Genomic DNA, 13,136 nt, shown 5'->3' on the forward strand with positions numbered 1-13,136 from the left:
AACCACATTAAACGTTATTTACTTCTTTCTGAGATGCGGCACAGGGCAATAAAAGAAGAGACGTACTAAACAGCGATTAAAGTCTTTGTGACTGGTTCACGCTTACAGCTCACAGTTACTAAATGAAGCTGGCTGCAATGACTACAGATTCACAGGATCTTGTGCTGTGCAATTAGATCAGGCCTCTGTTGTTTGAAAAGAGCGAGCTAATGCACAGCTGATTGAGTAGATTGATGTGTCCTTCACTTAAGGATTTCTGTGTCTGCATTGATTTCAGGTTCTCGCTGATCACAGGACTGCACATTTCCCTGTCCATTCATCATGCTGCTTAATGGGTGTCTCTCCTTCACCTCCACCTTGTTCTCCTCTCGCTTTATCTGTCTTGTACAGACCCATAAACAGTTGCATTTTCCTTTTCATTTAGCCTACACATATAGGTATTTAAACTCTGAAATACTTCTTCTGGGAACACTGTTATCTTTCTGATGCTCTACATCTCCAACATGTGTTGGAGAAATCCTGATGTGCCTGTGTGTGTGGACGACAGCATCTCGGACAGTTTTTCTTGTGTCTTCACATCATAGAGACGAGTGGAGTGCAGAGCACACTGCTAAAGTGAACACTGTGGATGCTTCTAAATTGAGGATTTTGTGGAAATTAAAGAAAATTCTAAATTTCAAGGAAATTAGGGAGAAACCCACACTTTATTTATAAATGTCTCTTTATATTAAAAAGTTGCCCAGGATTATCAACATATGATTCTACATTCTTAATAATTTACTATGGAGAGAAAAACAGAAAACAGAACTAAAATGCAACAAATATACAAAGTTTATCCTCAATGAAGTATAGTAAACTAATGTTATTAATATACACTCACCTAAAGGATTATTAGGAACACCATACTAATACTGTGTTTGACCCCCTTTCACCTTCAGAACTGCCTTAATTCTACGTGGCATTGATTCAACAAGGTCCTGAAAGCATTCTTTTGAAATGTTGGCCCATATTGATAGGATAGCATCTTGCAGTTGATGGAGATTTGTGGGATGCACATCCAGAGCTCCCGTTCCACCACATCCCAAAGATGCTCTATTGGGTTGAGATCTGGTGACTGTGGGGGCCATTTTAGTACAGTGAACTCATTGTCATGTTCAAAAAACCAATTTGAAATGATTCGAGCTTTGTGACATGGTGCATTATCCTGCTGGAAGTAGCCATCAGAGGATGGGTACATGGTGGTCATAAAGGGATGGACATGGTCAGAAACAATGCTCAGGTAGGCCGTGGCATTTAAACGATGCCCAATTGGCACTAAGGGGCCTAAAGTGTGCCAAGAAAACATCCCCCACACCATTACACCACCACCACCAGCCTGCACAGTGGTAACAAGGCATGGTGGATCCATGTTCTCATTCTGTTTACGCCAAATTCTGACTCTACCATCTGAATGTCTCAACAGAAATCCAGACTCATCAGACCAGGCAACATTTTTCCAGTCTTCAACTGTCCAGTTTTGGTGAGCTCGTGCAAATTGTAGCCTCTTTTTCCTATTTGTAGTGGAGATGAGTGGTACCCGGTGGGGTCTTCTGCTGTTGTAGCCCATCCGCCTCAAGGTTGTGCGTGTTCTGGCTTCACAAATGCTTTGCTGCATACCTCGGTTGTAACGAGTGGTTATTTCAGTCAAAGTTGCTCTTCTATCAGCTTGAATCAGTCGGCCCATTCTCCTCTGACCTCTAGCATCAACAAGGCATTTTCGCCCACAGGACTGCCGCATACTGGATGTTTTTCCCTTTTCACCCCATTCTTTGTAAACCCTAGAAATGGTTGTGCGTGAAAATCCCAGTAACTGAGCAGATTGTGAAATACTCAGACCGGCCCGTCTGGCACCAACAAACATGCCACGCTCAAAATTGCTTAAATCACTTTTCTTTCCCATTCTGACATTCAGTTTGGAGTTCAGGAGATTGTCTTGACCAGGACCACACCCCTAAATGCATTGAAGCAACTGCCATGTGATTGGTTGATTAGATAATTGCATTAATGAGAAAGTTCCTAATAATCCTTTAGGTGAGTGTAATTATGGAAATTAAATCAGGAAAATATATTAACTTTAGAGGAAATAAATTAGAGAAATTAAGGAGAGATTAAAAAAAAATAAGTAGAAGCACTAAAGAAGAAAAAGAAAGTCATCTACACTAATCACTAATTAGCTCATTAGCTGTTGAGTGAGTTGATCATCCTGTCCCATCCCAGCTCTAAATGCTGAGTGCCTACATGCCTACGTCCTGCTTCTGTACTGCACGTGTGTGACAAAGCCTAAAGGCGTTTTCAGTCACAGATCCCAGAATGCTGTACGTCACATTGCTTTGAGGCAGATTGTATTCTACTGCCTAATGGATAGTGAACCCGAGATCCCTCACACACACAGGCTCTCTCTCTTTTAGTTTCTCTGTCTCTCATTTACCATGTCACACTATCCCTTCAGCAATGACATCACCACACCACATCCCAGTTCTCGAATCCCCTTGTCATCAATCTCTCCTCACACAGTTTGACCAGTCAGACCACAGCACTGACAGGTCTGGCCTCACCTGAGGAGTCAGAGGTTTAGGCATTCATGGCACGCACTTGATTCACAATGTAAATGCCCAGTGGCCCTTTTTAGCTCACATTATTTGTTGTGTACACACACAAATGCACTATTATAAAACAATGCCATACACACCTAATTGCTCATACTGTTACTTATCTGTCATCAGCGATATTTTGATATACTCGCACGTGAGAGAGACTATTTTTCTTTTCTTTTTTTTTTCCTATTATTTCTTAATTTTTGTTTATGCTGTTTCATCTAATATTTATATTTTATTTCAGCTTTATTTCAATTACCAGGGGAGAAAATGTAATAGTCTTAAAACAAGATTTATTTTAAATTATGAATTTTGATGAAGAAGACCAAGTCAGATTTGAGTCAGCATACTGTTCCCACAGCAAACAGCACATCTTGAATACACACACCTCTGATCCACAGTATTGGCAAAACAGATTTGCCCTTAAAGTTATGTAACAACCCTTGACCTTTAGGTGTAATGGCCCGTGATTGTGTCTGTGTTTCAGTTGGACAGATTCCAGACATTTCTTATGGCTCTATCAGGGAGGGAACAGTCAACAGTCTCTATTGGCTGTTAAAGCGTGTCACATGTGACTTGTGTATATATAAGCCATTTGTGAACTCCTTTATTGATATATAGAGAACATATGCTATTAAAAATAAACTGAACAACCAAAGTACCAAAGTCCAGTTAAACAGGTTTAAATGAGGCTTTATATATTGTCATTGCACCATAGGGAACATCCCAAGGTTCAATGTAACATTTGACAAACGTATTCATTTGCAAAGAATATAGCCTTGAGACAACTGTTTAAAGAGGTAACTAAAAAAAAAAAAAAAAATTCCAATGAAAGCTACAAAATACCCTATATGAGTCTGGAAGTTTTTTAAACCATCAAATTAGTATCGGGAATTTTTTGTTGCATCATGTTGGGACTTATTGAAAGTTTAAATAACTTAAAAGAACAGCAGAGACATATAGCTCAACCAAGCTTTATTTACATGCGCACCATTTCTTATACAAACTAGATTACAATTCAAAATGGAGTACACAGGAAAAATACTCACAAACATCTAGTAGAGAAGCCATAAGATAAGAGGTAAAAGAGCAAAGGTAAAGAGAGGCAAGGGAGGAAGGCTACGATCAGGGTGGTAAAATGTGGTACAGTGGTATTTTCTGATTATCATGATGGGCATTGTAAATTAAACCTGTAATGTTTGAGGATCTGAATGGGTCATCTGAAAAAAAATGTAGAGGTGCAAGTATACATGCAAGGCAGTTTTTGAGAATAATGTCTCTGAAATAATTTACAATGTTCAGCTGTCTTATATGGGTGATTTTCCAATTCATTGCATACTGGATATCATCAGTTACAATGTAAGTCTGAAAAATAAATATGATGAAAGCAGAAGATTTAGGGTGTGGAATCATGGTGTAAAGCAGGTGTGTCAAACGCACAAGTAAAATTATGCTAAACCATTAGCATTCATATTATATCCGTTGTTTTGTACATTTTTTGCTACAGCAAGACATCTAAACGCTTTAATTTACACTGTTGCATGTTATTGCATCTAAACTTCTCTTTTCATGTCAATGTTGTTAGAAAATTTGTAAGAATTTTATTGAAATGATTACATTTCATCTGCTCTCCTTTTGTTATAACACATTATTGGTTATTCGAGCAGATTAAATTCTGGACTTTGTTCGTTTGTGAAGTGCATGCACTCTGAAAAAGTTAAATGCATACAGTAACGTTTAGTTTGACACCCCTGCGACCATGTCTGTCCAACTCCCCATGTAACAATTCCATTATTTTGTTCAACACGTGGAACTTTGAAAGATATATTTGTATTATCACTACATTTTATAAGTATAGCAGGATGTATACATATATATGCATTGCACACGATGCATATGTACATTTACATGCATGCATACATGGAAGTATGCAGTGAAAGGTAACCCTCTCTGGGGACAGAAACACAGAACATTAGGATTTGTACATGATTTGTGATAATAGTTGAGCACAATGGAACAATAAAGACATTAATAAACTGACATCAACACAGGATGGATTCCTGTTGCTTCATCTCCTTACTTCAGAAAACTGTTGTTCATATACAAATGTTCATAAAACATTTCTGAAATTGTGTACAGCCAGGTTGCAGTTAATTCAAGATGAGGCCCTGATGTTGTAATGGAGACCCCACTCTCCCCTGAGCAATAGTGATGCGTTTTGCATACAGAGACAGAAAAGTCCCCAAATGTCACTGTGTCTTTTGTGATTTTGGCTGCCAGCATCTCCTACATTTTCAAGTAATTTGGCAAATGTACAAAAGATAGCTTATTGTTTTTGCTCAGTAAAGATTGCTTCCAGAGGAAAGGCCCATCCACCATTGAATGTTGCCATGATGCTAATCACTAATCCTAATCAATTATGCTATGTCCTTGTGGCCAGGGAAACACAGATGGCATTAATAAAGGACAGGGATCAACACTGATCATTTAGCACCTGGTATGGCATGGAAATGTCCACAATGCAAGGTAATATTTATTTATTCATTACTTTTGGCTACATTTATATGCGAGAAGTCCAAACATAGCTTTGCTGGCTAAAGAAGACGCCTCCACCCGCTAAGCTTTCAATTTTACCAATTTTTTTTTTTTTTGTACAGTTACAGACAGTACACACAAATTAATGACTCCTTTATAAGGTTATATTCAATCACAAAAAAATGTATGAAGTATTATTATGAGGCAACTATATTTCAGATTGGGAACTAACTACTGTATGGTAACAGTGAATTAAAAACAAAACAATTGATGAAGTGCACCGTCAAGCTGCTCCACCTGTGCTCTGAAAATGTTCAGGTCAACTCTTCACCTCTTAGTTGTACTCTTATATTGATCATGACTATACAGTTAGTGCTTAGAGGATAACAGAAGTAGCCAATCATTATACAAAAATTGTAATGGAAAACAGAGCGAGACCCCAGCCAAGAAAACTAAATTCATGACAGAAAAGCTACAACAGGCCTATTTAAACATTTCATTTTTAGATTACTTCACCTCTCAACAGTGGGATATTTTCAAACATTGCATAATGATCTGTGAGTTCACTGTTAGTTTGTGTTTCTCCACTGGGCAGTCTTTTGTAATAGTCTGGGTCTGCTTTTACAGATGGACCTGTAAACAGGCATATCATCCAGTGCTTGTCGCAGACAGCAATCTTGGCAAAGATTGACTTCAAGTCTTTTGGATGGTTTTTTTTTTTTCTCGTTTTTTTTTGCAGGATTCTTGTAGTTGTTATTCTATTATTTGTTGTTTTCTCTGCAGTTCTGAACCTAGAGAGAAAGACAAAAAAGTATTGCTCTGTATTAAATAAATGTAATAAGATCAGCAAAACACATCCTGAACATTAATAAGGAGCCGTTCACTGCACTGCTGTGTGTATGGCCCCTTACAAAATGTTTATTTCCTGTAATAATGGATCTAAAAAACACCAACAGTACAACTATATTGAAACACTTTTGTTATTTACGTTGGTCTTTCTTTATAAACTTTATTTTGGCTCACCTAAGCGACTGCCTTCAGCCAGGAACCCAACTTTGATTGGACTGTTTTGTCCCAGTGAAGTTTCCCACAGGATTCAGACTAACAGCGTTTTGCACCAATGCATCAAAGTTAAAATCCAGTCCATCAGAGTCCATTAGTTCAGAGCGGATTATGGAATCCACATCGCAATCCAGACTGCCGTTAAACATGTCCAAGTCCAAGTCTGAGGGAAAACGATCTGGTCCTGAGGGGTGACAGATCCCTACCCCGTTACTTCCATTCAGGCCAGAGTAAAGCGATGTCTCGGTCATCAACATGGAGGGCTGTGGCTGGAGGTGCTGCTTTGTGGAGACTAAATTATTAGCATCGTTAACTAGACTTTGCGTCCTGTTGTTGGAGAGGGAACGCAAAGCACCCTGGGATTTGGACCCCTGATGGTGTTGCTTGTTCTGGAGGTGGCCGCTTCGCCCATTGAGCACAGAACTGAATGATGACATCATGGGATCATTACGAAGCATGAGGCCATTGCGAAGACGGGAGTTCTGAGAGGTGACGGCAGTGCTGGCCTGCGAAATAAGTGGGTCTGACTGCGTCATCATAACGTCACTATGACTGTGTGAGATCAGTGAATCAGAATTCAGCAGCTCCTGAAGTGAGTTTCCAAAACAAGGAACACTAGAAAATGATGTTTGCTTGTTTTCCTGGATGGTCTGCATGGGTGTCTGACGCAGGGTTCCTGCCGGAGGCCCAAAAATAGGGTTACTGAATCCTCCGGTGTTGTTGCTCACAGTTTGGGGTGATGAGGAGCTTGGGGGTGATGCAGTGCTCTTGGAGCCAAAACTGAAATTAGAAGACCCTTGAGCAACCTGCACTTGTGTAGCGATGTTGTCCAACAGATCGACCATTAGGTTGTCAGCCTCATTGAGATTCATTGTGCCAGTCAGGTCAGCTAGCCCTGGAAGTTCTGCTGGGCACGTTTTGGAGTTTGATGAAGATGATGAGGGAGGAGAGAGACTGCTGGGGCTGGAGTAGAGCATTGGGGACAGGGGTGGACCATCTGGGACATCATCAAGCTCTGGATTAGCCATAATAGGTGACAGGCGGCCACTCAAGGTGCTAGCATTGGAGTTAGTTCGCGAGCGGAAGTCAGTCCAACAGGATTCTAGTTCATCGCTGCTCCGGGAAGTGGGACTTCCTGGCCACTTGGACAGACCACCAGCAGATACGTTCTCCAGCGAACCCTCCTGGGCAGCCTGCAGCGCTGCCTTTTTCTTGGCCGCACGCCCACGAGCAGTCTTGGTGTACTTGTTACCATTGTCCATGGAGACCGCACGTCGCCTTGGCGCTTTACCTCCCCGCCCCCCTTCAGGATTGATCATCCACCACGAGCTCTTTCCAGTTCCCTCGTTCTGTACACGGATGAAACGGCTGTGCAGGGACAGGTTATGTCGGATGGAGTTCTAGAAAGAGAGCAGACAGAGAAAACAGGTGGTTATAAATCATTCCAACACACACACACTTCCTGATGCCTGCAAATTATAGGCCTATAGACACAAAATATGTGTGATTGCGAATTTAAAAGCAAAAGTAAAAAAAGCGAGTGCGCATTCAAAAGCCCCCCACCACCCTCGGTGTTATTGGTAACACAGGAGTTGTCGCAAGTTTATATATCCGTGTGAAAATTTCCCTCACTATGACATCCCTAGTACATATTTACACTATTTTGTGCTAAATGAGAACTCCTGGTGTCACAAGTCAGCTTTGTTGAGAAAAGACGTAAAGATCTATACAGATCATACAGACAATTGATCTAACGTACAAGAGACCAACATAGTTCTCCAATGACAACTGATGAACAGGTACTTTTCAGTGCTAATGAATAGGAAACCAGTGGAAAATGGATGCCATTGTGTATTACAAGTACAATGTGATCTCAAGAGGTTACACTGCCGGTAACCTTGGCAAGAACAAACAGGTTACATTTCTATAACATTATCTTTTTTCCCCTCAATAATGCAGTTGGCTGCAGTGGGATACACAGAAGTAAAAAAATGTACATTATTATATACATTCTAATACACAGTGTACCTTGTTATTTATAACTATCACAGATAAAGAGCTTAGTTCATGTTGATGTCACATTTTTAAACTGAAGTACCCCGTCTTATGACTCACAAGATGCGTGCGTGCGTGCGTGCGTGTGTTGAGCTATGATGAGCGATACCACGGATACCGGTGTTTACAGTGCCAAGTCCCTCTAGAGATTAATGACATAATGTTTGTGTGTGTGTGAGGGAAAAGAGGCGTAAGGGTATGACTAAAACCTCAATGGAGCAGCATGTTGTGAATGAAGTCATTTAAACCAATTCATTTTCTTCCTCCACTTTCTTGGCAGCTCTAAACAAACTTGTGGCACTGAAACCAAAAACAAACTTGTGCCATTTACACCAAATGCAGTACAGTCTTTCCAAGCATACACCATGCTTATTTTAACTTTTTGCGTACACTTATCCTGCTCTAGGTAAGGCCCTCAGGAGAGGTTCTTAATAAGTGCTTATTAAGTGCCAATGATTGTCAGAGTATCAGTGTCTTTGTGCTTGACTCATAGCAGCTCCACTGCCCTTCAACTATTTTTTTTATTTGTGGAGGAAGCCCCCGGCTGAAACATAGCAGTATCCATACACATTACACTCTCAATAAAATGCTCACTACGCCCCACATACAAACTATGAGATGAAGTGCAAAGCACACACCCAGTAAACCCTATATTTATACTCTCTCAGTCAGAAAACACACACCCGCACTTAATCTGCAAAGCTGATCCTTTCAGCCTGAAACTAATGGGACACGAACTATTTTTCTAGATTACAAAATCTAAAGCAAAATCCGTTTTCACCTGTCGTGTTTAAATTGAAGCCATTTTGTTTTAATGGGACACGAACTATTTTTCTAGATTACAAAATCTAAAGCAAAATCCGTTTTCACCTGTCGTGTTTAAATTGAAGCCATTTTGTTTAAATGTCTAGTCAGTACGATGTGTACTATCTCTCAGCACACATGTGAGTGTAGGGGAGGCTGTTAACGGAGCGCCCAGCTGCACACTGAAACCCTTTGGAACACAGAGACCTTTTTGTCCGTCAGCAACATGTGGTAACAATCCATCAATGTCAGCAGCCACGCAATGCACACACACGCAACTATGGCTTCACTCACATTCTTCTTCTGAGAGATGTGTTTTGGTTATCCAGCGCTCTCTGTGAATGTTATTGCGCTCTGGCTGGTCATTTTTGTGATGTCAGGAAGCCAGTGACTACACAGACCTATAACCAGCAGGCATTTGCCCACAAATCAACCAAACCCAAAACCACAGTGGAATAAACGTGCCAACCCTTACCAAAGTGTTAGAAAGGACAAAATTATATTGATTAAAGGTAGATTTTAAATATTGAGACAATCTAAATGTAGGTTTGTTCTAATGTTGCAGTTGAGTCTAGGTCTGGACAGTAGCTATAATAAACGAATAAAGATGGATGGAAAGATCTTTACGTGTTAATTCAACCCATGAAGTCCTTCCCTCTTCTCTGTCACACACACACACACACACATTATTTCAGCAGCAGGAGCGCACACTTACTGCAGTAAACTCAAGGCAGAGCCGTTTGGCCATTTGGCAGCCGAACATTTCACTGCGGTTGATTTTCAATGACATACAGAGTATGGAGGGCAGTTGTGTGTGTGTCTGTGTACACATATAAATGTTGCATTTCCAGAAATATTGTTTCTTAGCAAACCCAAGTACTGGCCTTCTGAGTATTTGGTCCATATGTGCTATGATGTTTGTGTCCAAAAGGAAATGAAAACATTCAAAGTCTAGTGTTTATGTTTTTAGGAAGGGTCAGACCAGAAGAGAGTTAGAAAAAGACAAAACAAGTTAAAAAGAGTTTGAGAGGGAGGGAGACTACACTTGAGACGTTTAGAAATAAATTGAGACCAATGTTAATTTTTACACCATTTTTGTTTTAGTCGTAGTCTTTTCAGAACATGACCAACATGTATAATAGTCAATATTTTGTCTTGTTTATAATAATTGTTTACCTTTTAAATATACAATACCATTCAAAAGTTTGGATTTGCACATGTGTCACATGACACTTAAAAAATGATAATAATTTGCTGATTTGATGCTCACGACACATTTCTTATTATTGTCAATGTTGAAAACAGTTGTGCTGCTTAATGTTGTAGAAACTTTTTTTTTAGGATTCTTCGATGAATAGAACAGCATTTATTTGAAATTTTGTACTTTTTTGTTGAAATTCAATTCTTTACTGTCACAAATTTAATGCATCCTTGCTGAACAAAGCCATTCATTTATTTTCTATACATTTTCTGTACATATATCTCATCTTCATTATTGTTGATGATACCAAAAAGCTCCTCATCAACAAACATTTTCTTTAGTAATTTCCTTGGCTAGATTAACACTGCTGCTGACACAGCAACGGTGACGAGAAAGGCAGTTTATACACAAATGCAAGCATGCAAACATACACGGTCTAAGTACACTGACCCGCACCCTCCCACTCTCGCCTCATCCCTTTCCCAGCTGCCTTGACTGCTGGAGAGAAAGAGAGAACATTCCATTCCATCCAACCAAAATGTGCGTTTTCCAGCCAGCACAGGACGTCTCTCCTTTTGTGTGCGTGCATCTTGTTCCAAAGTGTGTGTGTGTGTGTGTGTGTGTGTCTGACCCATGGGGACTCGTGTCACCGTGGGGACCTAAATTGAGGTCCCCATGAGGAAACACGCTTATAAATCATACAGAGTTTTTTTGAAAAAGTAAAAATGCAGAAACTTTTCTGTGATGGGTAGTGTAAGGGAATAGAATATACAGTTTGTACAGTATAAAAACCATTACGTCTATGGAGAGTCCCCACAAAGATAGTAAACCAGATGTGTGTGTGTGTGTATGAGAGAGAGAGAGAGAGAGAGAGAGAGAGAGAGAGTGTGCATGTGGAGTGGGGATCCAGTTCTCTCTCAAAGTACATTCTGTGTTTTCTGTTCTCTTTCTTCTGTTATTCTTATGCTACTTCTGAGGTCCATACATCGCAGCCAACCATATAAGAATTTCTTTTGCTCACTAAAAGTACAAAACACATAAATTAAAGTCATTTGTGTTATTGTGCAGGTCATGCACGATTAACCAGCTAAAAACAAGTATATAACTGCATGCAAATCTATGGTAATGTTTATTCTCTCCCTTCAGAGTTTTACTCAGAAATAATAATCGGGGCGCATGTTTCCAAAACACGAACAGTACAAAGAATCTTAAGCATGTAAGAGTGCCTAGGCAGGGTATGTGCGTGTTGTGTGCACATTGCATAATGTGGCATGTTCAAAGACCTCCTTGTTTATTCTGGGACCATCCAAGGGGGTGGTGGCCTTCCGAGCCTACTCTGTTTAGCCAATCACTGCGTTTATATACAGGCGTATACAAACATGCACCACTGCATGGCTGACCTCACTGTAGGTCAGTATTTGTCACCTGTGCTGTCTAGCAAACATACACAATCACTCCTAACCGGTTTCCTCACATTTCAGCTGAGTATTTATAGCTTGCACAAACACAAATATTCATATAAACATGCTCTGACGTTTTAACACATTCAAGAGCTTGGCAAACACACAGTCATTAGCATGACACAGCCACTGACTCATTGAGAGGTCACAGCATTGCTCGTTTAGTAATAGTATTAGGTGGCATGGAGTATCTTAGGACAACATTATCTGGGTCTTGGGTACAGCTAGTCCTATTATCAGGCAGTGTTGTGTGCCAAAGAACCATAAATCCCACCCGTTCAACTCTAAACAAACACAATGGAGATGGAAAATAAGCTTTATACCATTATAATTAATCTTCGGTTCCTGATGGTTTGTGATGTATATAACAGGTTATTATAGTTAACTAAAACCCTAAAAACATATTCGTTACTTGAGAAAAATATTAACTGAAATAATCAAATTTATATAAATAAAAAAAAACATTTCTCAATTCTCTTTAATTTAGTTTAATTTGATGTATTAACTAAAAGCAGAAATAAAAAATAAAATAAAATAAAAACTACTGTATATAGATATTTTAAAAAATGCCCCCCCCAAAAAAATATATATATAAATATAATATAAACTATATATAACTAGTATAAACTGTACTTCAAAACTATAACATTATAATATAGCTGTGTCCCAATTCAGAGGCTGCATCCTTCGAAGGATGTGGAAGTCAATGGCCATGCCTTCGTAGTCCGCGAAGGTCTAACTGAGCGTTGTTAAATGGGATGGTCTAGCTAAGTTAAAACTTGCATTTAAAAGTATAATCTTGTATTTTCTTTCAAAAAAATCCAGTCATTATTGGCGTGCAATGAATCTTTGGATTGGCTAGGCTGTGAAGGATCCATTCCTTCTATCCTTCGCGGCCCCGAGAATGGAGGATGCATTTGTAGGCTGCGTTCAAAGGAGCCAGTTTGAATGGGACAGCCTTTGACCTTTCACATGCAGCCTTCGAAGGATGCAGCCTCTTAATTGGGACACAGCCACAGTTATATATAAATCACGTCAATATAGAAAATATGGTAACACTTTACAATAAGGTTCATTAGTTAACATTAGATAATGTATTAACTAACATGAACTAACAACGAGCAATACATTTTTTACAGTATTTATTAACCTTTGTTAATGTTAGTTAATAAAAAATACAGCTGTTCATTGTTTGTTTATGTTAGTTCACAGTGCTTTAACTAATGTTAACAAATACATAATTACGTTGAAATTAATATTAACTAAGATTAATAAATGCTGTAGAAGTATTGTTCATTCTTAGTTCATGTTAACTAATGAACCTTATTGTAAATTGTTACAGAAAATATAAATATCACCATGATTTTTTAAATTAAATCAAAGAAA

The 13,136-nt window shown here is 39.3% G+C and overlaps 1 protein-coding gene across 2 annotated transcripts in view; it reads right to left on the reverse strand.

Moving 5' to 3' along the window:
- Window positions 1–3,591: 3,591 nt before the first annotated feature.
- Window positions 3,592–13,136, reverse strand: part of foxo3b (forkhead box O3b) — a 30,310-nt gene continuing 20,765 nt past the window's right edge. For both annotated transcript variants that reach the window (XM_084432584.1, XM_084432583.1), the window contains exons 3-4: window positions 6,192–7,630; window positions 3,592–5,959 (exon numbers count right to left, since the gene is read on the reverse strand). In XM_084432584.1, the coding sequence (XP_084288710.1) occupies window positions 6,206–7,630 (1,425 nt within the window). In that variant the 3' untranslated portion in view covers window positions 3,592–5,959; window positions 6,192–6,205. The remainder of the gene's footprint in view (window positions 5,960–6,191; window positions 7,631–13,136) is intronic.

Source organism: Rutilus rutilus (genome assembly GCF_951802725.1).
Source record: "Rutilus rutilus genome assembly, chromosome: 15".
NCBI lineage: Eukaryota > Metazoa > Chordata > Actinopteri > Cypriniformes > Leuciscidae > Rutilus > Rutilus rutilus.